Source organism: Seriola dumerili, unplaced genomic scaffold (assembly GCF_002260705.1).
Source record: "Seriola dumerili isolate Sdu_G_001 unplaced genomic scaffold, Sdu_1.0 BDQW01000003.1, whole genome shotgun sequence".
NCBI lineage: Eukaryota > Metazoa > Chordata > Actinopteri > Carangiformes > Carangidae > Seriola > Seriola dumerili.
In genome coordinates, this window is record NW_019174258.1 from 16,098,290 (window position 1) to 16,122,597 (window position 24,308).

At 41.8% G+C, this 24,308-nt stretch overlaps 1 protein-coding gene across 1 annotated transcript in view; it reads left to right on the forward strand.

Moving 5' to 3' along the window:
- Positions 1 to 24,308, forward strand: part of kiaa1024 (KIAA1024 ortholog) — a 47,929-nt gene that overhangs the window by 18,464 nt on the left and 5,157 nt on the right. Inside the window, exon 3 of the mRNA XM_022744056.1 lies at positions 9,666 to 9,923. Coding sequence (XP_022599777.1) covers positions 9,666 to 9,923 — 258 coding nt within the window. The remainder of the gene's footprint in view (positions 1 to 9,665; positions 9,924 to 24,308) is intronic.

Genomic DNA, 24,308 nt, shown 5'->3' on the forward strand with positions numbered 1-24,308 from the left:
GTTGTATTGAGATATGGCATTGACTTAAATGCTGATGGAACCATTTCCTTAAATTTAGCTACAGCACTATCAGAGTGAAGACATTTTCATCTAATAGTGTGTAATCCAGTAATTCAAAAGTAATAACTGTACATAGCAGACTGATAAAAGAGGATTATGTGAAAAGACTGATAAATGTTCAGATTCTGTACCATAAGTCAGAACAAGGTTGAGGGTGTGGTCGACAGTGAAAGGTTTATTTACACACTGAGAGAAGCCAATTGAGTCTATTTGTGCTAAGGTGTAAACTCTTGAATTGTCACCAGCTGACAGGTCCTTTTTTGGAGTATTTTTGCCTTTAATGTGATATAGTTATATATGATATGACCAAGGAGATGGTCATGGCCTTTTGGAGGTCTAGGCCCACCCTTCAGCCAGTCAACATTAGAGGGAAGGACATTGAGGTGGTGCACACTTATAAATACCAAGGTGTGCACCTGGACAGTAAACTGGACTGGTCCCTGAACACTGATGCCATCTACCTGAAGGGGCAGAGCCGGCTCTTTTTCCTCAGGAAGCTCAGGTCCTTTGACGTCTGCAGTGAAATGCTGCACATGTTTTAGTGTTATCAAGTAGTGTCACATGTTACAGTCAGTGGTGGCCAGTGAACTTTTTAATGCTGCAGTCTGCTGGGGCAGCAGCATGTCCAACATGAACACAAAGAGACTGGACAAGGTGGTCAAAAAGGCTGGGTCTGTGCTTGGCAGGACAGAGAAGCAGCTACAGCTGCAGCAAACGTCTCATCTCACTGCGCTGCAGAACAGAGAGGTTCAGGAGATCCTTTGTTCCCACTGCCATCAGGCTACACAACACCTCAGCCAGAGGAAGTGGACTAATCTAATTATTATAGTTCATTTGTTATTAACTGTTAGTTTTAACAACTATGAGCTAATGGACACATGAATTTCCCCTAGGGGATAAATAAAGTGTCTGTCTGTCCGTCCGTCCATCTGTGTAGTGAGAGAGAGACAAGAAAGTTGAGAGGAGAGTGGAGAGGGCAAAGGCACCAGGCCAGACTCAAACCTGGGCTGGTGCAGTAAGGACTGAGGCATAATGGTGTGTGCTCAACTGGGTTATCCACTGAGGTAAACACACAAAATTCTATTTTATTAAATTATCATAATTTATTTACTTCAGAATGTCTAATGTAATTTACAGTGTTTATTTGAAATTTGTTTGTACTGTTTGATCTGCTGTAACTTCTTATAGACTGGCACCTGCCAAACCCAAATCAGCTGGCACAGTAATCACTAATCACAGTCATTTGATCAAGGTTATTGCAACATGGATGTACACACTGTTCACACCACTGCTCTGTTTTGTGGTCTAACATGGATGGGAAGATGTGACATCTCAGCGTAAAGCAGTTACCAAAAACTTTCAGAGCATCCATCAGCTTCTATAAATCATGGCACCTCTTTCCTTTTCTTCAGCCCCAGCCACAAGAGCTGAATACCAAGCTTTTGGAAGTGGAAATCTGGCCTGGAAAATGTATATCAGATTACCTCATCAGTCCTGACTTCTCTCGGGACTGCTACTGGGATGCATTTTGACCATTGTGCTATTCCTAGCACATTTTGTCTGAACTAGCCTCATCATTCTCATGCTCCTGTACTCCTTTTAAATAATCTGATTCACAAATGGCAGGCACCGGGATGAAATCTCAGAGCGATTGTCAGACCTGACGTTGGTGCAGTGGGCCCAGGGTTCATCCTGGTGCAGGACAACGCCCGGCCTCATGTGGCCAGAGAGTGTAGGCAGTTCCTGGATGACGAAGGCATTGATGCCATTGACTGGCCCATTATGTATTGGTGCATCCGACGCCGCCAAGTACCGCCACAGACTGATTTTTAACTTGAATAATTCGTTCATCAAGATTGATGTTTAATGTAGGAGTTCCCTTAATTTTTTTGAGCAGTGTATATAAATGCAGTCTGCAAAACACAGGATTACATTCAATGACAGTGTCAACAGTAACAACATCTATAAAATTTCTATAATATATCCACATCACAACTGGTTGGTAAAGATTAGGTGACATTTGTGGCTTTTTATAAACCAAAAGAAGCAAACGTAAGTCAGACATGTTACACACCATTCACCACCTTATTGCTAAAGAAAGGACACATTACATGGTGCATTAAACACCTGAATTGTTTAATATTAACATAAATCAAATGAGCTGCAATATTCAACTGTATATTGGTGAAGCAAGTCGGGGGTTTATCCTGTGATAGGGGCGTTAACTCATCTTATTGGCTCATAAATTTAATGTTCCTTTTATCGTTTGCCTTCTCCTCTCTCATACTTGGTCAGGGTGGCAGATGAGATGATGAAAAAAGGAAAGAACTGGATAACGACAGCTGGGACTCAGCTGCCACAGTCAGCTCCTCTGCCAATGGACTGTAGCATCAACAAGCCGACCAGCTGTAATTCCAAGATGAGCCTGCTATTTAGGGCACATTCGATACCACAGTCTGGCCTGTTCCCTTTGCTATGATCGGGGGATGAACACCTTATTTTCCAGCATTAGCATTTATTTGATCAGCTAATATGTAGGCAAATATTACTTTTAAATATAGTTCAAAAAACAAAAGTAAACCCACCATGTTTACTGTTCTGGATTATTTACCTCTGTGGAAGCTGTTTTTCAAACTGGGGGAGAATGAATGGAGGTGAATTAATTTACACCAAACTATTTTGAACTTGCATTTGAAAATCCCTGTCAATATATGAGCTACCAGCATCTTACGATTAACAAATTTCAAGCTACCATCATCTTACAATTAACAAATGACTTTTGCAGTTGTAGACCAACAGACTGTATTTTGGTGTCTGTCATTAAGCAGCTGAAAGTATAGGATCTTCTTCAGGCAGCAATTGTGCTTTATTAATGGTAATGGCTCAATTAAGGTGCTGACTTTCCTGTTGATAAATCATTGTCATCACAGTTAACTTGGGGCTACACTTAGTGTTACAGTAGGTTCCGGGTTGCGAGGGGTGGGTTGGGGTGGGGTGGGGGTGGGGAGTGGGTTTTGGGGGCAGTTCAGACTGGATTTCACATCCACACAATTTACTTGTGTGCTAAAAGAAAGATGGGAAAGGAAATAGCATAACTGTCAACAATAACTGAAAAAGATACCATGGCTAGCAGGCAATCACCAACTTTCCAAAATAGCCTGAACACTCACTGAAGTCTATCATTTCAGGCGGGACACTTCATCAGGTGGAGACTGCAGGTGTGATGCTCTGGATATTATTTGAGCAAGCATGACGCAGTTCGTCCCTGGGATCACAAACCCTCCTGGAAGAGCCTGAGATACACAACGCTTGAAGAAAATGAACACATAAACAAGAAAAAACAATCAGATTTAGTGACAGCTGGGAGATGAATTGCAGTCTGTAGGTAGGCTAATCTGCATTTAAGAAACCCGTAGAGCACAGAAAGAAAGACTATTGCTAACAGAGAATCTACATATGGTCTGAAACACCTGGACTTTAACCGTGAAACCAATTTATGCACCAAAGGAAATGTGAGAGGGAGATGCTTATCATTGCCTTCAGGATTAGCTTTCTTTAATCCGCTGAAGAGGAGGCAGATTTAGGGATTCCCAGGCAAACTAGAAGTAATTAACACCTTGATGAAAGAGAGTAGAATTTTCTGGGACTCTGAACAGTGAACTATGAAAGTACAAATCATGGAGGTTTTAAGGGGCAGTAGTGGGATCAAATAAGCTGCACAGAAAGAAGAGGCGGCATCAGAGGCTTTAGATGAACCCAATCTCATGAAGTGGGAAGTGCTGAACATATAATGAGGCACCTTTTCATTTAATCTAGAAAGGTTTCACTAACAAGACCACACCATTTGTTTGATATAAAAGTAGTTTTATCTGGAGGATTGGATGAGGGTCTTGTTTGATAGGATGGTAAGGGGTTGAGGGGAGGGATGAAAGGAGGTTGATTGCATGGAGTCATGATGTGGTTGGAGCCTCTAGGAACTGAGGGGTCAAGAAGACCCAGGGTGGGGGCACGTCTCGATGAGTTTATGAGCTTTGACATCCTCCAAAGGAGTTTCACTGGACCAGGAGATAAGGGTGTTTGGATGTCACTCAGATGTCTGTGGATGTAGCTATGGCAAGCTTGGGAAGACCAGCAGCCGAGAACTTTGACGGTGCGGTCTGGGATTCCTTGTTTTGGCAGCGTTGAAGTGGCTCCGATGTCAAAGGACTGACGAGAGTATAATCCCAGACTTGGAAAAAAATTGGCAGAGGTTGTGGTTGAACCAGAAGTGCATAGCATCTCTGCTTGCAGAGGTGAAGTCTTGTGGAGAGGCATGGTGAACTAGTGTCTGGTTTACATAGGTTAGAATGGGTTTGAAAGAGCGTAAACCTGTCCAAAGGGATTGGAGGCAACGGATGTGAAGGTCAGGGGTAAGCGGGAGCTGAGGCTGCACTGATTAACATGTTGACGTGGTGGTGGGAAATGGAAGGAACTGAAGCTCCAGAGAGTATTTTGGTAGAAAAGTCAATACAGCTGAGGTATGCTAGGATGGGGGATGTTCTGATTTTGAGGACTGAGTGGGTGTTGGTGATGAAGCTGCTTGAAGATATGTTGATGAAAGGAAATGGTAGATTGTGTGAGGTATGAAAAGTTTTGAAACAGCACCACCGTGAAAAGTACGATAAAAGGGTTTTGGGAGAGAGACTATGTAAGATTGCCTCTGATGGCCAGAGGGAGAAGATAGGGGTTCGTGTGAAGATAGCGGCCGGATCCGAGATGCTGCCAAGAATTTCAATTTGAAATGAGAGAGAAGAGAGGGAGTCAGCGAAATGAGGGTGGTGCGCATGACGAATTGTTGTTGGGTGGAGATTAAGGTCAGTGGGCAGATGAACTTCGTGATGTGTAGTTACTGTGAGCAACAAGGGCTGCACAATTAATGGAAACATGACTGAAATTGCAATATGGCCAAGTGCAATTTCCAAATTGCAGGAGCTGCAATTTTTTTTTGGTAAAGGTAAAATGTATCACTACATGATTATGCATTGTTAGCACCATAAGCATTGTGTTGCTACAGACACACCCAAGCCTACAAATCATATGTTTAAAAGGAAAGGGAACATGTTTGTTGGGTTCAAGACCCAACATTTTTTTCGTGAAAATGAACTACAAAAACAAGATTTCCAACTGAAATCTTGACTCATATCACTATCTCAATATCTACCTAAGTAATCACAAAAAGATTTTTTTTTGCATGTCGTGCCCTATGAGCAACCTTTGTTTATAATATCAACAGTGCTGTGGTTGTCTGAATGACAGAGGATGACTTTTTTGGACCACTTGTTTGTCTGTGGCTGGGATGGGAGTATCCATGTTGTTTAGGGAGGACTGAATGATGTTAAGGGCAACATTTTTCTACCCTAGATCAAATATTCACTGTTGCACTGTTGTTTTCTTTGGATGGTGTCCTGTCCTGTTTTCTAGTGTTCAATGGGATTTTGCATATTCATAGTGAGAGGATTATGTTGTGGCAGGAAGGTTTGGAGAGGAGTCAGCTAAGAGGATGTACCTGTGCACATGGCAGACAAAACTTTTAGAGTGTTACCCTGTTATTTTGTCATCATATTTAAGACAAGATGTTCATGTGAAACATAAAGAGCTTGGTAACAAGATCAATAAGTGATAGCCATGCATTTCAAATGGTAATGCAGAAAGAGTATGTGGTGCATTGCAAGCATTGAAATGCAATTCATATTTTGGACATCAGTGAGTAAAGCTGGTGGTGCTCCCTGTGACTGCAGACGTTACATATATCCTACAAAGTAGGATTATAGGCTTTAAGTTTTAGTCATTTCAGTCCGAAGGCCTCCTGATGCTTGTAGACTGTAAAGACAGACATGCTTGACTGGTGTGAGAATGGTCAGGGAGGAGCTGAGGTTTTTGTGATGACTGTTCATGAGTCATGAATGTCCTGCATGGTCAAACCACTGTATCACATCAACTGCAGTCTCTCTGGAGACCACTGCACAGTCATCCAATTAACACAAGCTGCTGACTGCAACCTGAGAGTCACTTTAGCTTTCCTCTTTAATAAAGACACACACACACACACACACACACACACACACAGACACACACACACACACACAGACATTCATGTCACCTTCATTGACTGCAGAGACAGATGTCTCTCACTGTGGTTGGTATTGATAGCAGCTGCTTGTAAGTACTTTGGGATTAATGCAATCAATACTCAGTGTTCAGGAATGCTTTATTCTTCTTTTTGTGTTTGCTGCGCAGACATGAGAATAATAATTCATGAGAAAGAGTGGGTTATTAAGAAAAACTGCTCCCTGGAAATCAATGAATCCTTCAATCTGATATTTGAAGGAGTATATCAGATAATTGATTTTTTTTTCACAAGAACAAATTGAATTGAGTTGTATACATAAACAGCCCCTATACAACAGCACATAACAGTTTGTATGTTTATCACATGGCTACTCATTAATATAAGGACACATGTATAGAAATGCTTCTGTATGCAAGATCCGACACTTACACTCATAAACACAGACAGCACATAAACAGACAAGCAAGTAATGAAATGTTGTTCTCTATATAAGATATCGTTTTTTACATTAAATAATGTTGTATGAGTTTGAAAGTCAAAATTTATAAAGGGTTGTCATATGTTGTGACACTTTATCTGTAACAGTTCAGATAATGTTTGGACCCAGATGCAGACACAGGACTCAGCGGGAGGGTTGGCAAGGTTTTTATTAGGTAAATAGTAGAATGGGGTTGAAGGGTGGTGAAGGGCGAGGGTGGAGGCAAGCTGGCCGTTAGGGAAGGAGGTGAGATGGCGTCTGAGGTTGTAGCCTGGAAGGTGAAAAGGCAGCATGGGTTGGAGTTCTGGTCTAGCACAAGGGAGAAAATCAGGTTTAGTAGGGAGCACGAGGGAAAACACAAGAGATGAAGTAAATACTTGGAGACCTAGAGAGCTGCTTCCACTGAACAGGCTGAGCAATCATGCGAGGAGTGAAGGGTGAGCTGGAGTACTTGAGCAGTAGGAGATAAGTAGATTGCAGTCAGGTGTGCGGGACCGCCAGGAGCCAGGAGAGGTAGCCACACCCACAACACACACACATACACATACACAGGGGAGGAGGAGACACAAAGGAGAACATGAAAGACACGGAAACACAAGGGAAGGGAGAAAAAACTGATGACCTGAGCCGTGACACTATCCTTGATATTATAATAAGCCTTAAACACAGTATGTAACTTCTGCCACTATGGGTCTCTCAGTAAAAACAATAACAAAAAACGCTGTTTGGTGATGTTGTGAGTAGCATGGGATCATGAGAGTTGTTGTCTTCACCACCATTGCCGTCAGCTTCTCGCGGTGTGATTATAACCAGTAGAAACACTGAATGAAGCAGTTTCATATTAAAAATCAGTGACTCATCAACACTGTTCGGCAAACAAAGGACGTCTCCAGCAGCTGGGAGCTGAGCTGTCTAACATTCCCTCAGCTTGTTTCTCTGATAACTTCAGATCCAGACATCCCATGACTAAAACCCTTCATCTGGTTTGAAACCACCAAGGTGTCAGAAGTATATCTTAAAAATATGTCTTAAAACTGGATAAAATGTCAATTTTGAGCTTCTGGCAGGCAGCTACAACACTGATGCATGCAGTTAGGGATACGTGGTCGTGGAGCGTTACCATGATTAAAATCACAATTTTCTCCAGGTTTGAGAATTGATGGAAACATTTGTGATGATATAAGAACACAACTCAAGAACATATAGAACACAGGTCTAGTTGTTTTAGACATTTTAATGTGGAAAAATTACAGATTGTAACTTTAACCCTCAGCCTCTGATTGACCTGTTATACCTTCTGATGCAGCTCGGACACATCATCAGTGGTTCTTCTTGGGGTCATCAGGTGTTGTGGGTCTGTACCTTTTATCACCGTGTCTCATCCAGCTCCAGTGGCAAAGGCTCTTTGAGCAGGAAGGAGGAAAATAGAAACGTAGCCGTGTCTGTAGAAGTTGATCCTTAATTTAACAGATAGTTCGCCCAATGGCTCTACAATGTAGCATCAGGTGTTTCAGCCGGGTGTTGTGCTTGGGCCCTCAGCAGCATTGCAGAGGGTGCCACAGGAATCAGCAACAATAGGAAATATGTACAAACTCTGCTGCCTTTGTGTTTGTTTTTGTCATATTGTTTTGGATCAGACTTTGAGTTCTTGGTTATGTGACAGATATTTGATCAGTGGATTTGGAACCAACCCACTCACTCCTCCTGTCGCTGTCTTATGGTGCACAGAGAATCAGGCACATACCCACCTGTCTGCGTGGAAATTCAAATTATACTGAGTCATTGAAATAGACATTTTATGAATGTGTAATAATAATCCAGAAGTCCAAGTCCACTGGCCTTTGGTTACATAGCTTTAATGTTGTCACAGAGGACATCATACGTTCAAACACTTCTCAAATCACCCGGGTAACAGGAGATAGGAATCAGAGCCAAGTCTTTGACAGCAAAAGAATTTCTCAGGTAACAAGTACAAGATATTATTACTGGTAGTTAATGACAGATAGAAAAGTCAATAAAGAGGTAAAACAGTTTAAACATTGTTCATCTCAGAAGATTCTCTCCTTCAGAGTCATGCAGGGAGGGTGAGCTTTTTTTGTGAGAGGAGAGAGAAAGTGCAGTAGCCAGCTGTAGGAGATTAGACATATAGTGTATAACAAAACTTAATAAATCATCTGTGTGTAAAATAGGTTGTCCAGCTTGGAAAAACGATTAGAATTGGTTTTCCAAGTCAATTCTTTGAGTTGTCTGATTGGCTGTTGTGTGACTGACTGAGATAACAGTATACTTGTTTTGGTTCCAGCAGTTGACATTGAAACTTGTCCGTATTTTGAAAATCAAACTTAACCACTGCATGCTGAGATGATTCACTGTGGCTTTTATCGAGAGCGAACAGACTGTGGCTTCTTCAGGTTCACTCAGTACAATTACAAGAGTTCACAGATGTGATTAGTACATATACATAGGTCACATGACCAATTATCATCTGCATTTTGTCATTTTTCAAAGTGTTAAGCATTCTTTTTAAAAAAATATAAACATATTAAAAAAAGGTAGATGTTGTTTTTTTCAGGATGACTCAGGCTATTTAGAAATGTCCCAAGAATGACACAGGTAATGAATGAAACAGTAAATGTCTCACTAACGACTCAAATGAGGACCAGGTGGGTCAGTGACTCTCCTTAACGACCCCCAAGGTGTTAACGACCCTATGAGAAGTTAAATGCCTGGAACTCCTCACTAGTGAGTGAAGAAGCGGATGAGGGAATTTTACTGTCTCTCCAGGCATTTCCATCAGCGGTCTAATGATTTTAAAGATGTAAAAAATAAAACCGCTGCTCTGCAACAGATCTCTGAAATTCAAAGTCTCTAAATGCACATTATGGTTGATCTAGAATGATTAACTCTTGTTGGCCTGGAATAAAGCAAAGTACAGAACTGAAACTCATGAGATTAAAGAAACCTGGTGGAAACTTCTCTAACGATCTTTCTCTTCTCTGATCCTCTCTCCATTTCCAGGCAGAGCGAGAGCGTCAATATGAGCTTCCCCAGGCCCACCTTTCCCCCAACCCCCACCCGCCCATGATCGAACAGGTTTTCTCACCGCATCCCTTCACCCCCTCCATCAAGGCCCACGTGAAAGGCAGTCACCTCTACACCGACCTGAGGCTCACCAGCCTGTCGGATGCCAAGCGAGGCCAGCCATCCTGGACCATAGAGGAGTATAAACGCAACTCAGGAGAGAAGGGGAAGCAGCTCACGGCTCTGGACCTGCAGGTACTGGACTCTGCAGACTCATGGCAGAATCACAAGAGGGCTGTTAGGCAGTGAGCTAAGCATAGCTGCTTGTAGGTTTTCTAAATGCCATTCACCTCTGACTGTCATGGTCTTGTTACCTTCTTTTGTCTAAATGGGGATTATTATTAGAGGCTTCTCTAAGTCTTCAAGAGGAAGTCTCATGAGGTGCCATCAGAAATGTGATGAAATTCACTATTTCAGTATAGATGACCTAGATCAGACCTCAGTGCATCTTGGGTGCGTTCGCACACCTGAAGTTAGAGCTGACCACTGATCGGATCACCTGAGACAGATGTTAATGCAGGTGTCAACAGGTGTGAACAGGTGTGAACAGGTGTGAACAGGGCCTCAGACAAGTAAAAAGAACAAACTAACAAACATTTCATTTTATTCAGATAATGTATCCACAGATCACAGGTTAATACCAGGTGAAGTTAAAGTTTAAGGATAGGTCCACATTTTTTTCTGTCTTAAAACAGTACTCATGCACATGCACGCAGGAATATTGAAAAAGCTTGCTGTAATCATTCCTACCTCAGATCCTACTCACATGCTTCCAGCGAGTCATGGACTCAGAATCCAGAAGCCAGATTTCTAGAAAATGAAGTCAACAGCAACTGGGCATCATCCCCTTTTGGTCCTGAGGACTGAAATCAGAAAGCTTCAAAGTAGGCAAGACTAAAAGAGCATGTACAGCTGCCTTTGACTCAATGTCAAAATATTTTTAAAGGAAGGATTTAGGATGGACGGTAAAACTGTTTCTGCCTGATGAATTCTTGCTGTGAGTGGCACGTACTTATTCACTAGTTGTTTCCTGGCAGAAACACCAGTTGTGTGAAAGAGAGGTAAAAATGGGTAAAAAAATTGTTCATCTCAGATGATCATTCAGAGTCAGGGGAGGGTGAGCTGAATTTAAAGTTGCAGTAGCCAACTGTAGGAGATTATACATATAGTATATAACAAGTTGTAATGAATCCTTTGTGTGTAAAATAGGTTGCTGTAGTGTGTCCAGCTTAAAGAACATGGATATGAGGCACAACTGTGTCTCTGAATTAGTGTCAGAATTGGTGATCCAAGTCAAGTCTTTATTAGAACAGGTTTTCTGATTGGCTGTGATCCGTTACTGGCTGAGATCACAGTATAGATGGTTTTTTTTTATCCACCAGTTGACATTGAGAGTTGTTCATATTTTATTTACACTGTGTCACTTATACACATACCCGCACACACCAGTGTAAACCCCACCCCTGTATTGATTGTCATGTGTGACCTGCAGGGCTGCAGGGATTCTCCCTTTACATGTGTGTTTGTGTGGTTCCTGTGCAGCTGCAAGGACCCTGTAAAGCTCTGACGCAGGCACAGAGGCCTGTTATTGATGGTCACTCTATGGCCTTCAGAGACTCAGAAATCAATTCCTCTCCCAGACAAGCCTCTGGCTGTACCTGAGATGCATCTAAACCCTGTGACTGCCTCTTCAAATGCCCTTACAGGCTGCCTTAATGGCTTCAAAAGAGCCTCACTAACTGTATCTACTGACAAAGTGGGAAAACACTTTTAGTACTTTTTTTCTTGCGGGTTGCATCAAATTCTGGAGTGCTAAGCAAAATTCAAATCAAATTAATTCAAGATGTCAACACTTAAAGAGCTGCTTAAAGTATAGCATTTCTGTGTCTGCCTGGCACCTTAACAACCAGGAACTTTTTTTTTTTTTACAAGATCACCAGTGCAAATGCCTCTTCTGGATGCTGTCCTCATGTCAGCTCATCATTCAAAGACTAGACGCCAGTCCCACAGAGCTATTAGCACACAAGGAAGAGGGGAAGCATGCTATGATGAGAGAGTGTTCAGCACCAGCACAGTATCAGTGGGTTCAATCACATCAATACACAACAACCAGTGTAAGCAGCACTCCCACTCTTTGGTATTTTCCTGACCTTGAAATTCCCTTTGCCCGTCTGTGTGCTCATGCGGTGTCCAGTGCAGAGTGTTCGGTGCACAGATGGGAAGAGAGGCACTAACGGTTACGAGGTTCATTCAAAGGCAAGGCAAGTTGTTGGTATTTTGGCTGAGACATTGCAGAACAGATTTGTTTCCGACTCAAAGTCACTCCATTGCCCATCTGTTGAGTTTGTCAACAAGAGCAACATAATTTAGTTAAACACTTCTCAGCCAGCAGATGCATTAAATTGACATTAAAATGTTTAACGTGGTTAATATGCACAGTATGTAACTTCTGCTGCTAGGAGTCTGTCAATCAAAACAATCACACATGGTAGGTTGTGAAGTAGCACGGGATCATGGGAGCTGTTGTCTTCACCGCCGCTGCCGTCAGCTTCTCCTGGTTTGGATTCCTTCAGTGTCAGTGGTTCAGCAGGTTTTTACCAGCAGCTGAATTATCCACAGAGGTGTCCTCCTCTCCATAACAAACACACCAGGATTAAAACCACTGAAGAAAGCAGTTTTACATTTAAAGTCAGTGTTTTGCAGACACTGTAGGACAGACGCGAGGGAAGTCAGGGGACAGTTGGGAGTATAGAACTATAGCTCTAAAAAGTATAGTTTTTAGAGCTATAAGCCAGGTGCAATGTGGCTTAAAACAAGTCAATGTTGAGCTTCTGTCAGACAAACAAAACACTAACACATGATCATAGAGGATATGATGTCACTGACAGGTGGCCAATGAAATGTTATCATGATTAAAATCACAGATTTCTCTGGTTTGAGAATTGATGGAAACATCTGGGATAATGTAAGAACACAACTCAACAACATATAGAACACAGGTCTAGATGTTTTTAGACATTTTAATGTGAAAAAGTTACAGATTATATCTGTAACAGGAACATTGGTAAGTCTGTATTAATCTTTAATTTATCAGCAAAGTTCTATTCTCCAAATGATCACTTTGTATAAACAAGTTTTTGTGGACCAGCTCATATACTTAGAGGTAGTGATGCACCGATTGATCGGCCACCAATCATTATAAACTGATTTTCATTAAAAATACGTGGTCAGTAGTTTAGAATTAATGCATCTAGTCATTGATCACCTTAAAACCGATCACCTGTGGTTGATACTCTGGTGTCTGCGGCTGAGAGAAGCGCTGTGTGCTGTGTAGTGTAGTCCTGCTTCCCACAAGGTTCAATGCGCCGGCGAGCAACAGGTCACCAAAACAAAACATGTTAAAAAGAAAAAAAAATGACCGGTGTCGGCCGTGGATCGGCTTATCTCACTCATAGATGATCGGTATCAGTAAAAAAGAAATGTGATCTGGGCATTCCTACATAGAGGGTCAAAACTGACTGACTGACTGTAATCCTCTGTCAAACACAAAGGAACATAATCCATTGAAAGCTTGGAGGGATCATTTGAACCACCCAAATATTATTATTATACCCAAAGCATAAATTCACAATATAAAATATGAAGAGTTGATAGCCTGTGCTAAAGGAGTTTAAATCGAAAAAAAAAACCAAACAAAAAAACAACTGGACTTGATTATTTGTCTGGGAAGACGTTTCACCTCTCATCCAAGAGGCTTCATCAGTTCGTGTACGCATCTGACCAGGCTGGGACTGGTCTAACTTTCTGGTGTGGAGACCCAGGTATTTAACCTCTTGTGGGCGTTCACAAGGCTGATGATGTCACTGGTTCCCTTTTGTGCTCCAAGTGTCAACGACAGTCGTTTGCATGACTGTTGTTGGTGGAAGGTTGGTTTCGACTTCGTTAGTGCTCTATTGTGTTATAACGACAGTCGTTGGAGTCACTTGCCACTTGTGAACAGTTGTTATTCTTTGAGGCTAGATTGTTGAATCTCCTGGGAAGGGATGAAAGGGCAGCATTGTAAATTGGAGATAGGTGGTGTCTGAGACCTCCTCCCCTGTTGAGGGACGGTTTCTCTACTTTTACATAGATGGCCTCTTTTACTCCTCTTTCGAACCACTTGTCCTCTCTGCTTAGGATGTGAACATTGCTGTCCTCAAAGGAGTGGGCTCTCTCCTTGAGATGTAAATGGACAGCAGAGTCTAAGCCTGAGGAGTTAGCTCTCCTGTGTTGGGCCATGCGTTTATGCAGTGGTTGTTTTGTTTCTCCAATGTAGAGATCATTGCATTCCTCGTTGCACTGGACTGCATACACCAGATTGCTTTTGCGGGTGTGTGGTGTTCTGTCCTTGGGATGTACCAGCCTCTGTCTGAGTGTGTTACTGGGTTTGAAATACACAGGGATACGGTGTTTGTTGAAGATCCTCCTTTGTTTTTCCGATACTCCAGACACATATGGAATGACTATGTTGTTTCTCTTGTTTTGTTTTTCTTTCTCAACCACTTTGCTGGTTTTCTTTCTGGAAGAGTTGATAGATAATTACCAGGGTAATAACTCATGAGCTGACATAATTACAGTGAAGATTTGTGTCACTAAAGGTTTTTCTAGTAGCAGTTGTAAGGTGGGGCGCCCTGGTGGCTCAGCTGGTAGAGGGCATACCACAAAGGCTCAGTCCTCACAGCAGCGGCCTGGGTTAAGTTTGGCCCTAGGCCCTTTGCTGCATGTCATCCCCTCCCTCTCTCTCTCCTCAACTCTCCTGTCTCTCTCTCTCTCTCACTGCAGCTAGACTAAAGGCGAAAATGCTCAAAAAAATAACTTGGTAAGGTGTGAGACTTCTAGTGGCTGCAGGATGGAGGAAGACAAAGACATACAAATGTCCTCATGGATAATTGCTGTGCAGTGTAGCCAGAGTGATTTTAGTAAAAGCTGCAGGCAGGGAGGTAGATATGCTTAATGCATGGCATGATAGTAATTATCATTTCTATTGATAATGATAAAACTGCAACCACCAAGTTTAATTGATGATAGTTCATCAGATGAAGAAACATGAGCAGTCAGACAGGTTGAAAACTATCCTCCAGGTTCGACCAACTTATTTGGAAGAGAAAATGAAGGTGAATACTAAAACTGTAACTCCGAGTGACTCCAGCTGTGTGCACACAATTTTCATGTTCATTGAGGGATCATTAATGACATTTCAGGTGCATTTGTTTTCATTTTAACCATTAAATACATTGGTTTAGATGATCCTGACAAACTGTCTGATCATCTGACTGCGTGTGTTTCTTCCCTATCTGACGTCACCATGTTCCCAGATCCCTGCAATTACTTTGGTCAATACAATATTAAACACAAATACATTGTAATTCATATGCCCATAAAGCGACAAACAGCTCTCTGCAGGGGTTTGCGGAGATGAACTGACTTGGACTTACTAACTGATGCAGACAAGAAAAGACAAGTTTAAAGAAGGCTCATGAAAAAAGAAAATGAGCCTGAATTAAAAGCTTCTTTTATAGAATATCTCAAAAAATGTATTATACACACAGTGACTGGTGAAGGTACTGTACCTGACATTGCATCTGTGGGAGGATTTTTCATATAGGAAAACCACTGCCATATGGCAAGTGGCAACACTCACATAGAGACATAATACAGTAATAGTTGCCAACTTATAATCAGGAGAAAGTTAAAAAGGGTGAGAGACAGTAGAGACAGAGAAGAGAAGGAGAGAGAGAGAGGCAGGGTAGCTGGCTGAGAAGTCAAATTGCAGGATACTAAAAATAGCACAAAAAACTAGGGGAGCTCTAAAGTCATGTATCACCACAACATCAAGTTCAAACAGTGAAACGATTCACTACTCACTATGACTATAATTATAAGCCACCGGGTTTTAGAGGCTAATTAGTGTTGTGTATCGTTGTAATGACTTCCCTTCAAATCTGCACTCTGACTGACGTGATGTCGTTTTTGATTACAGAGGATTAACATTAGATTGACGTGCTAAACATTTCAGTTCTGCTTGTCAATACTACTGACTAACAGGAATACAGACATGTATAGCTTCATGATGATCACAAACAGTTCACCTGATTCATATTTTAATTCATATGTGCTGACAGTAAATGGGATATTAAAAAGCGGTTATATGTGATGATGGAAGATGCTGTCTGTCGACTGTGACAGCTTCGTACTGTAGGTATGATTACTTCACACTCTCACAAAGATGTAATTAGAATGCATCTGTGCCAGTGATACACACAAACACAAAGACACACACACACAGACATTCAGCTCATCAGCTTGTCAACTCGTCAACATGGATTCCAAATTTTCAGTTTGGGGGGGGGGGGTCAGTATTTAACCTTTGGCTTTGAGTTTGAGACAGCTGCCTCTCGTTCTGTGAAACAATCACCATTATACCAGGAAATACAAACCAGACATTAAAGCCATTAAAGTACATGCAAAATGTAAGCCTTGTTTATTTTTACTGGCATATTGTGTGTGTTACTGTTTTTGATTGTGTTGTATGTCACACACTGCTGCTACGGCTTGATTGCAGCAGGGGGGTGAGTGAGTGTGTGTGTGTGTGTGTGTGTGTGTGTGTGTGTGTGTCCGTGTGTGTCCAATGGGTCTGCTTCCCTCTCCCTACATGCCAGGTTTATTTCTGCACATCTATGTGAAGCCTGAAATTTACCTGCAAATGTGTTTATGGTGAATGTCTGTAATTACTGACTTTCCTGTACATTTTATGTGTCACTGACTTTGTCTTAAAGGTTCTGTAACAGTAGTCACTGTCATTACATGTCGCACTAGGCCACCAGCATCTCAGACCAAAACAAATGCTTTGTCAGGTTAGGTTCCCCTCCCTCCACGTTCTCGGTCAGCAAGGTGTTACAAAGCTGTAGTGAAATGGCCACTAAAAACACAACAAGAGGCACGACTGGATAAAGTTACTCTGTGTACACGAGAGCCAACACAAACAATATGATCCATTAGCCCACGCTAGCATTGCCGTCATATGCTGCACAGCAATGTTGACTGTTAGCCAGCTAGCGATAGCAACATTTGCCAAACAAATTCATAGAAAGTATCATGTCTACTGCAGCCATCACTGATGAAAAGAGACATGTGACTTCATGAACCATCAAGTTACTGACAGATGGAAAAAAAAAAAAAAAAGTTGTGAGTCACACTGGACCCTTTAGCAGCTCATTCATCTCTCAGTAAAGCCAGACCAGTATTGGATCCACGTTCGGAGGGAGAAAGACATTCAGCCTTGGACTGATCCACTGGGACTACCCGCATGAATGACACTGATGGCGCCTGTAAAAACATGTTTTAACAGTCCGCTGGCTGACCAGGATTTGAGCTGGTAGTCCCCAGTAGTCTCTCCGCTCAGGAGAACCAAGCTGTTGCTGCAGACATCTTCTTGATATATTATTATGTGAAAACACAGACAACCCTGCCCAGCTTTACTCAGTGATGTATGATCTGAAGTAAAAGTCAGGGAAAAATGTGACACAGTTTATTCATGATGAAAGACTACTGCTGCACATCGGCACAATCAGATAGAAAGAGACGAGCGTTCACACCTGAGGCTCTTTGTCTTGGAAACGTTACCTGCTGCAGGAAGATCTGTGTGTGTGGGGGGGGGGGGCAACACAGAACAGCTGTCGTCATTAACGTGTTTATTTATTGTTTATCCTGTCACAGGACTTCATTATTACAAAAAAGACATTTGATGGACATGTCAGTCAGCAGTGTGGGGGTCAGGTCTTTACAAAAACAATGTGAAAATGTCATTTTTACACATTCAGTGAGCAGCAGCCTAAGAAGCAGTAGTGCCAGACCCATCATAGTGAAACAACCCATTGTTCCACTAATGGCCCAGTGGTGAGACCCTCACAGGCAGTTTGATGCTCAGCCCCCGCAAAACAGGCAGGCACACTTCTGGATGTGTGTGGACACAACACATTAAGCATTTTATTATTATCAAGGACGTCCCAAGTTTTTTTGGCCCTGATCCAGATCTTTGTCCTTCAATACTGGTGTTTTTTAATCTGATACTGATACGTTGCGTTACAAACACACTGAAATAACAGAGCTGTAGACGTCTGTTGCACCTTTATTCCACCTCACCACTATCCTTCAAGGGTACGAACATGGAACTGGGGGGCAGTGTTGTTCTGTCTGTAAGTGGAGGTGGGCACAGAGCCGGATCAACGTCTGTGTAAAGGAGAGAGCCGGCACTGGTGGGACAGGACGCTGTGTTCCACGTCACGCCTCTGGTTCCAGAACGCTGGCATGCTCTCTGCTCACACAAGGGGACGGCTTATTAATTAATATAATATATATATATATATATATATATATATTAGAAATAAAACAGTTTACAGATTGTACAGTGGTGTTAGAGAGTTGAGGTCCCTCCCTCACAAATTCTGTTTGACAAGTACTGATGCAACATGCAGCAAGCACACAACCAACAACAGCCAAGTTTAATTTAAGCCTGCCATCAAATTACTCACAGGATTACACATTAATTAGTGACAGCTGTTTGTCAGTATAAGGAAAGCAAAAGCAAATGTTTTCTAAACTGCTTTACTAATGATTATCAGCTCCCTCACTCACTGCTGCAACCATATTTTCACATATCGTCACTCACACATGCAGCAGGATGCTGCACTCTAGAGACTAGCTGTAGTAAAGGAGAGGAGCTGCAACACTGGCTGATCCGATTTTGATCAGCAATATTTTAGTTGATACTGATCCATTCAGATATGTCCAGGCTGGCCTCAGGATTTGGCTCAGGACATATCGCATGATTATATTTCTTACAAACAGTATTTACAAGAAATGAATGCAATATTGTAAAACATTTCAACTCTACAATATATTGTAGAGTATATCCTACACTAGAAGTATCCAATGTCAGTTGGGATTGGCTCCAGCGACCCTAAAAGGATAAGAGCTATGGATAATGAGGTGAAGTTTAAAAAAACCTTCTGCCCAGACAGAATAAATCAGAATCACCTCCGTTAGTTACAGCCTGTTAATTTGGCTGATTTTGTGCTGCTGCAAATCATTATTTTATAATCCCGATACTGTCGGATGGAACCAGCATAAACAAGTTAATGACAACAGCTGTGTAATCAGCTATATTTACATTTAAAATGACTGAGGACATTATCACAGATATCTTGGAGACAACTGGTGAAGGATTTAATAAAGACTGCTTTTTTTGGATCAGGACTGGTTTTATTTGTCAAACATGCAGAGGAGGAGCAGACCAGCAGCAGCCTGGACGGCTTCAGGAGGAGACAGAGAGAGTTTTGTTCAACACACGACAGAAAATGATGAGAGAGACAGCCGAACTGAAAGCTCTGACAAGAGGTGGGATCGCTGAATCCACAGACATTAATTACACATAGGCACACAGCACATGAAAGCAGCTTGTGAACTGTGGTACGTGAAAAACCACGTTATCGACAGCAGTTAAAGTCAGATGCACAGTCCAGGGCGGAGCTGCACACACATTTAAAATGAACAATGACTGAACAGCGAATTCGATTACAAGGATTTCTTGTGTCGTTGCGGCGTTATGCTATGCTAAGCAATGCTAATGGTAATTTATCCGTTTTTTGAGACTGCTGGGGGAGCTGAGGTCTGTTTTGGGGTAATTAAGCCCCTGGCTCCTCCTTTATTCTAACACTGGTTCATCACTCATCACTCATGGACCACATGCTGCATTATTAAACTTAATATCCCATATGACATTTCACATTTTACCACAGTTCCTCTGTCTGTTAAGATGCAGTAGGGAAGGGCTACTGTAAGCAATAAGTGATAACATATAAAATGAATCCTTTTGATTAGTTTTTTTTTTTTTTTTTACATTAGATCTTGCACAGGAAAGCTGAAATGAAATATAAATCCAGATCTTGAGAGGCTCTGGCTTCTGGCCTCTCTGTTTATCCAGACTGTTTTTTTAATGCAGCTGAATTCATTATATAGTCACCCTCCTGTATATGACTGTCTGTTTTTGTTGTCTGACCGCTGAAGAAAGGGAGAAATAGCCTCAGTGATTTACTCGTGGCTCATTTCAAAATGTCACTCCCAAGCTGCTGCGCTGTGGTGGAACACAGACACAGTTAAACCTTTGTTTAACTCTGTTTTAATGCAGCCGAAAATTTAGTTTCAATTATTTACATGTGTTTGTGTTTCGGGTGTCAGACACTGCAGTGGGTAAGACATAGAATAGATTTTGGTCTCTGCTGGGTCTGGTCGATAAAACGATAGCAGCATGTGTAGCAGCTATAGACACTTCAGTAGCAATAAGAAAATTGGTCAATAGAGGGTTTGATAGTTTCACGGTTGCATGAGCGAACCCCAAGCTTGCTTCCTCCCTGGCTCATAAACAGCCTATCCCTTGATAATGTGTAACGAGTGACGAGCGAGAAAATAAGAGCAGCCGGTGAAGATGGTGAGATAATTGTTAACGAAAAGGACAGGTCAGCCCGCCAGTATGACCTGAACCACTTACACCCTTTGGAGAACACAACATGTCCTCCAGGTAGGGTCCAGTATTATATTGCATTTTGAAAAAGGACACTTCTAAAGAATATCTTGCCTTCTACACTACGAAGCGAGATCATCCTGAACTGGATGATGTTTTTTGTCTCTTCTTGGGCAGTGCTTGTACACTTTGCAGGCGACCCCACTAAGAGCTGGGGCTGAACTCGCTCCTTCACAACATCCTTGAGAGTAGGCTCCCTCTGATTAAAGTCCATGGTTGGTGGAAGTGGGCTGATCAAGGCTCTGCAGTGGACCAGTTGTTTCATGAACCCAAATGGGTTTGCTAGGAAGCAGCTCTCTTTCTGGTCTCTGATCATACTCCTCTCCCTCCTCTTCCTTCAAAGACCCTCTTCCCTTTATGGACTCATCAGCCTCTTGCGGATCACACTCCTTTGCTCTGTGAGAGGTTCCCTCTCATCCTCGCTTGCCTCTTGAGCTGCCGGCCCAAGCAGTTTCAGTGGAGTGATAGGCCCTGAAAGCAGACTGCATGGTTGAAAAAGATTACAGTTATATACACAGACTATATAATATTATAAACTATATATATATATATATATATATATTGGCTGAAAGCTGATTGAGAGACAACATCTGAAAAGAATGTAAGGTTAGGGACTGGTCAATAATTGTTGAGAGACCCTGGATCAAGGTCAGCAGTTTTAAAGCTAGTGAGGACATTGCCAAATGTAAGTGATAAATTACCAATATAGAGGATGGTATTGTATGTCCCAGAAACTGGCCAGAGATCTTTGGAAAGTTTAGGTAAAAGGAGTTCAAAGTAATACCCAATTTGAAGGTTAAATTGAAAATAGACTTTTAGATTAAGGCAAACCCCAACCTCGTTTAGTAGCCGGAGCAACATGGGTGTTGGTATACTTATGTTTAATGATCAAAGTTATGCTGATAATCAAATCATTTTTGTCCTTGATGTGAAACCTGACTTAAACCCTTGTCTGTATTTCTAGATAAAATAGCAGCACCCAGAAAAACCAGCTGCCAACAAAACCAAATCCCTGCTTCACTACAGTGATGAGCCAGTGGTTCAGTGAAGTAAGCTGTAAGCTGTACATCACTCAACAGCTCAGTGCACCTGTGTTCAGTAATGTTTGATCACTTTATTGTGAAAGCATGTCCACATAAACACAAACCTCTTCGTTCATGTTTCAAACCACAATTATGCACAGCACATCTGCAGAATAACCGCAGCAGCCTCTGTGCTTATATTCATATCAAACTTGTCATTTCAGTTAATTATTCTACACATTTTCTACCACAAACCAACAGGCGTGTCAGATACTGATGCATTGAAAACAACTCACACAGTTTTCCACAGAAAACTCCACTAATAACTCCCCTCTGGATTATCCAACCACCACTATTATGCACCGAAAACATGATTACCATAGAAAAGTGAGATCAACTTTAAAAGTGACAAACATCCCAGAGAACAGTAAATTGTCTCCGAAGAAAACTCTGCACAGGACTCTGATACTGTCAGCACATCATGACGGGGGAGAGCCCAGTGTTTCACAGTGGTGAATGTGATTGGCCATGATTGATACACCTCGTTATGAAAGAATAAGGTCTACAGCCATGCTATCAGTTCTGTGAAGCTGTGTTTAGACACAGTGGTGATTTGAGCTGAATGACACGGAGGGAACTTTGCCTTTTTAAAATTCCTGTGTGTATACCATGTTAACATAGGTGCATCAGAACATGGCTGAACTTTATGAATAATATCTACACTTAGTGGACCGTTATAACAGTTATAGGTTGTCTTACTTTTTCTCACTCTCGTACACCTTCTCTGTTCTTTTCACTCACTGTCTAAAATCATGTGCATATTGTACTTGAAATTGTGCTGGTAGTGTTACACAGCCCCACCCACTCCCTCATCTCTCTACATCCACACACACAGGCAGGTTTCGGGGGGTCAGGAATTAAGGTATTTACATGCCATCATGGTTATAGATTTTTTTTTCCTCCTGATACAGATGACTCTGATGCTGCTGATTGAATTTGAGTCACCGAAATAAACAATATGAATATCAGAACTGTGCAAGTCCCACATTATGTTCATGACAACCCTTTTTGAATGTTTAATGCCACAGATTGTTTGTTCATTAATGCATGGTGTAGGTGTAGTGCTGCCAGAGTGCACTGGTACGACACTCTGTAAGTAAATGAAATCATTCAACACACAAACTACTTGTGTTCATTTGCCTATATCATATATCACCTTAATGCCACTCTGACTACAACCTCCTACATCCATGGTATCATCTACTACTTTAGCAATGTTTGATCATGTGGTCAGTTACAGTTGATTAATGTAAACTTGCCATTGGAGGAACATTGGTTACATAACCTCCAGCCCACAGCTGAGTTGTACCCACGAGTACCACGATTCATCTATTACTTTTCACCTATTTTCCCACATGTTGAGAATTAGAATTGAACCGAGAACAGCGATGAGTCAGCAACGCCTGAGGTCTTTATCAATACAGGCAATAGATTCAGAGTTCGTCTGGACTTTAATGATGCGGGGGAGGAGGTTTTGAGGAGGAAGCGCAGAAAGAAGACCCTCACATGAAACAGGCTTTCTCTCATTATTATTCACACATTATGGACTTTCCTGATCGCAGGTATATATTTTTGTCTCCAAGGTCTTGTGATTATGCAATAAGAAGAAGGTGACATTGGTTGTTTGTGGAAAACATTTTACTACTATATCATTGTGTCTCTATAGCGGCATGTGTGACACGGTGGAAATCCTGTATGATACAGGTGACATGTATTATTTTTTGTTACAGGTCGTGATTCATGGCAGAATCTGAATCATAGATTGGTATTGATTGATATCGGAAGGTGTGGTGCTATGTGCGACTGACATTCAGCCACACACTGTAGGTGAATGCATTGATATTGTTACTGCTGGCCCAGGAAAGTATTGTTGAAATAAAGCGGTGTTAATCCTGTATAACAGAATATATCTACAGGGGTTGATATTGTTCTTCAGGTTGTGATCAGTGTAAATCCTGTAAAAGCTACATGTGCTTTCAACAGGTAGTAGCCTGTAACCTGTAATTCAAAACCTGGATTGTGCGAGTGCGGAGCACTGATGGCGGGTAGGGGTGTGATCCTGAAACTTTTTAATCATTATCACAATTTCTGGGTCGTCTGGACAACGCTAATCCCCTCTAAAGCAATCTAGCCAAAGTTAGGTACAGAAACTAGAGCTTTATTTCAAATCAACCAACAAGGAAACATGCAGACAACTCAGTCTGCCCCTGACCGCCTACAGAGAAATGCCAACGGAGAAAGCCTGCTGGCACCGAACATCAAAGACACGTTGTCTCCAGGGAAACCACCCAAGAGTCTGTCGTAAAGAAATAGTTTGTGACCAGGAAAATCTCCAGCTTCATGTGCAAACTATTGCTGAGCACTGTTCTTCTTTTGCTCCACATTTCATCTCGGTGAGGATCAGATATTACATTTACCCTGTATTAGTAGTTAGTAGTTAATCATTTCTTTATTCAGACGCAGTCATTGTCCCGTTGTTTTCCTTTGCTGTAGAGATCAGTGATCCATTGAATCTAGAAGCCACAGCTTCTGATATTAGACTGACTGAGACTCATCATATGAATTTAATAATTAGTAAATGCATTCCTATCAAATACATTCTTATTACAGTGGATTTTTAATTTAATTTAAAAAAGTGTGACCCTTTGTTACACTGTGACTGTAATGACTGTTACGGATTATTGAGGATAGACCCATGGGCAATTTTATCCATCAGGGCAGGTGCAGTGGTGAGCACTGTCTAGTTTGCTAGTTTGCATGATCTCCTCGTGCTTGTGTGGGTTTCCTCCAGGTATGTCGGCTTCCTCCCGCAGTCCGAAGTCATGCAAGTTAATTGGTGACTCTAAATTACCCGTAGGTGTGAATGTGAGCATGAATGGT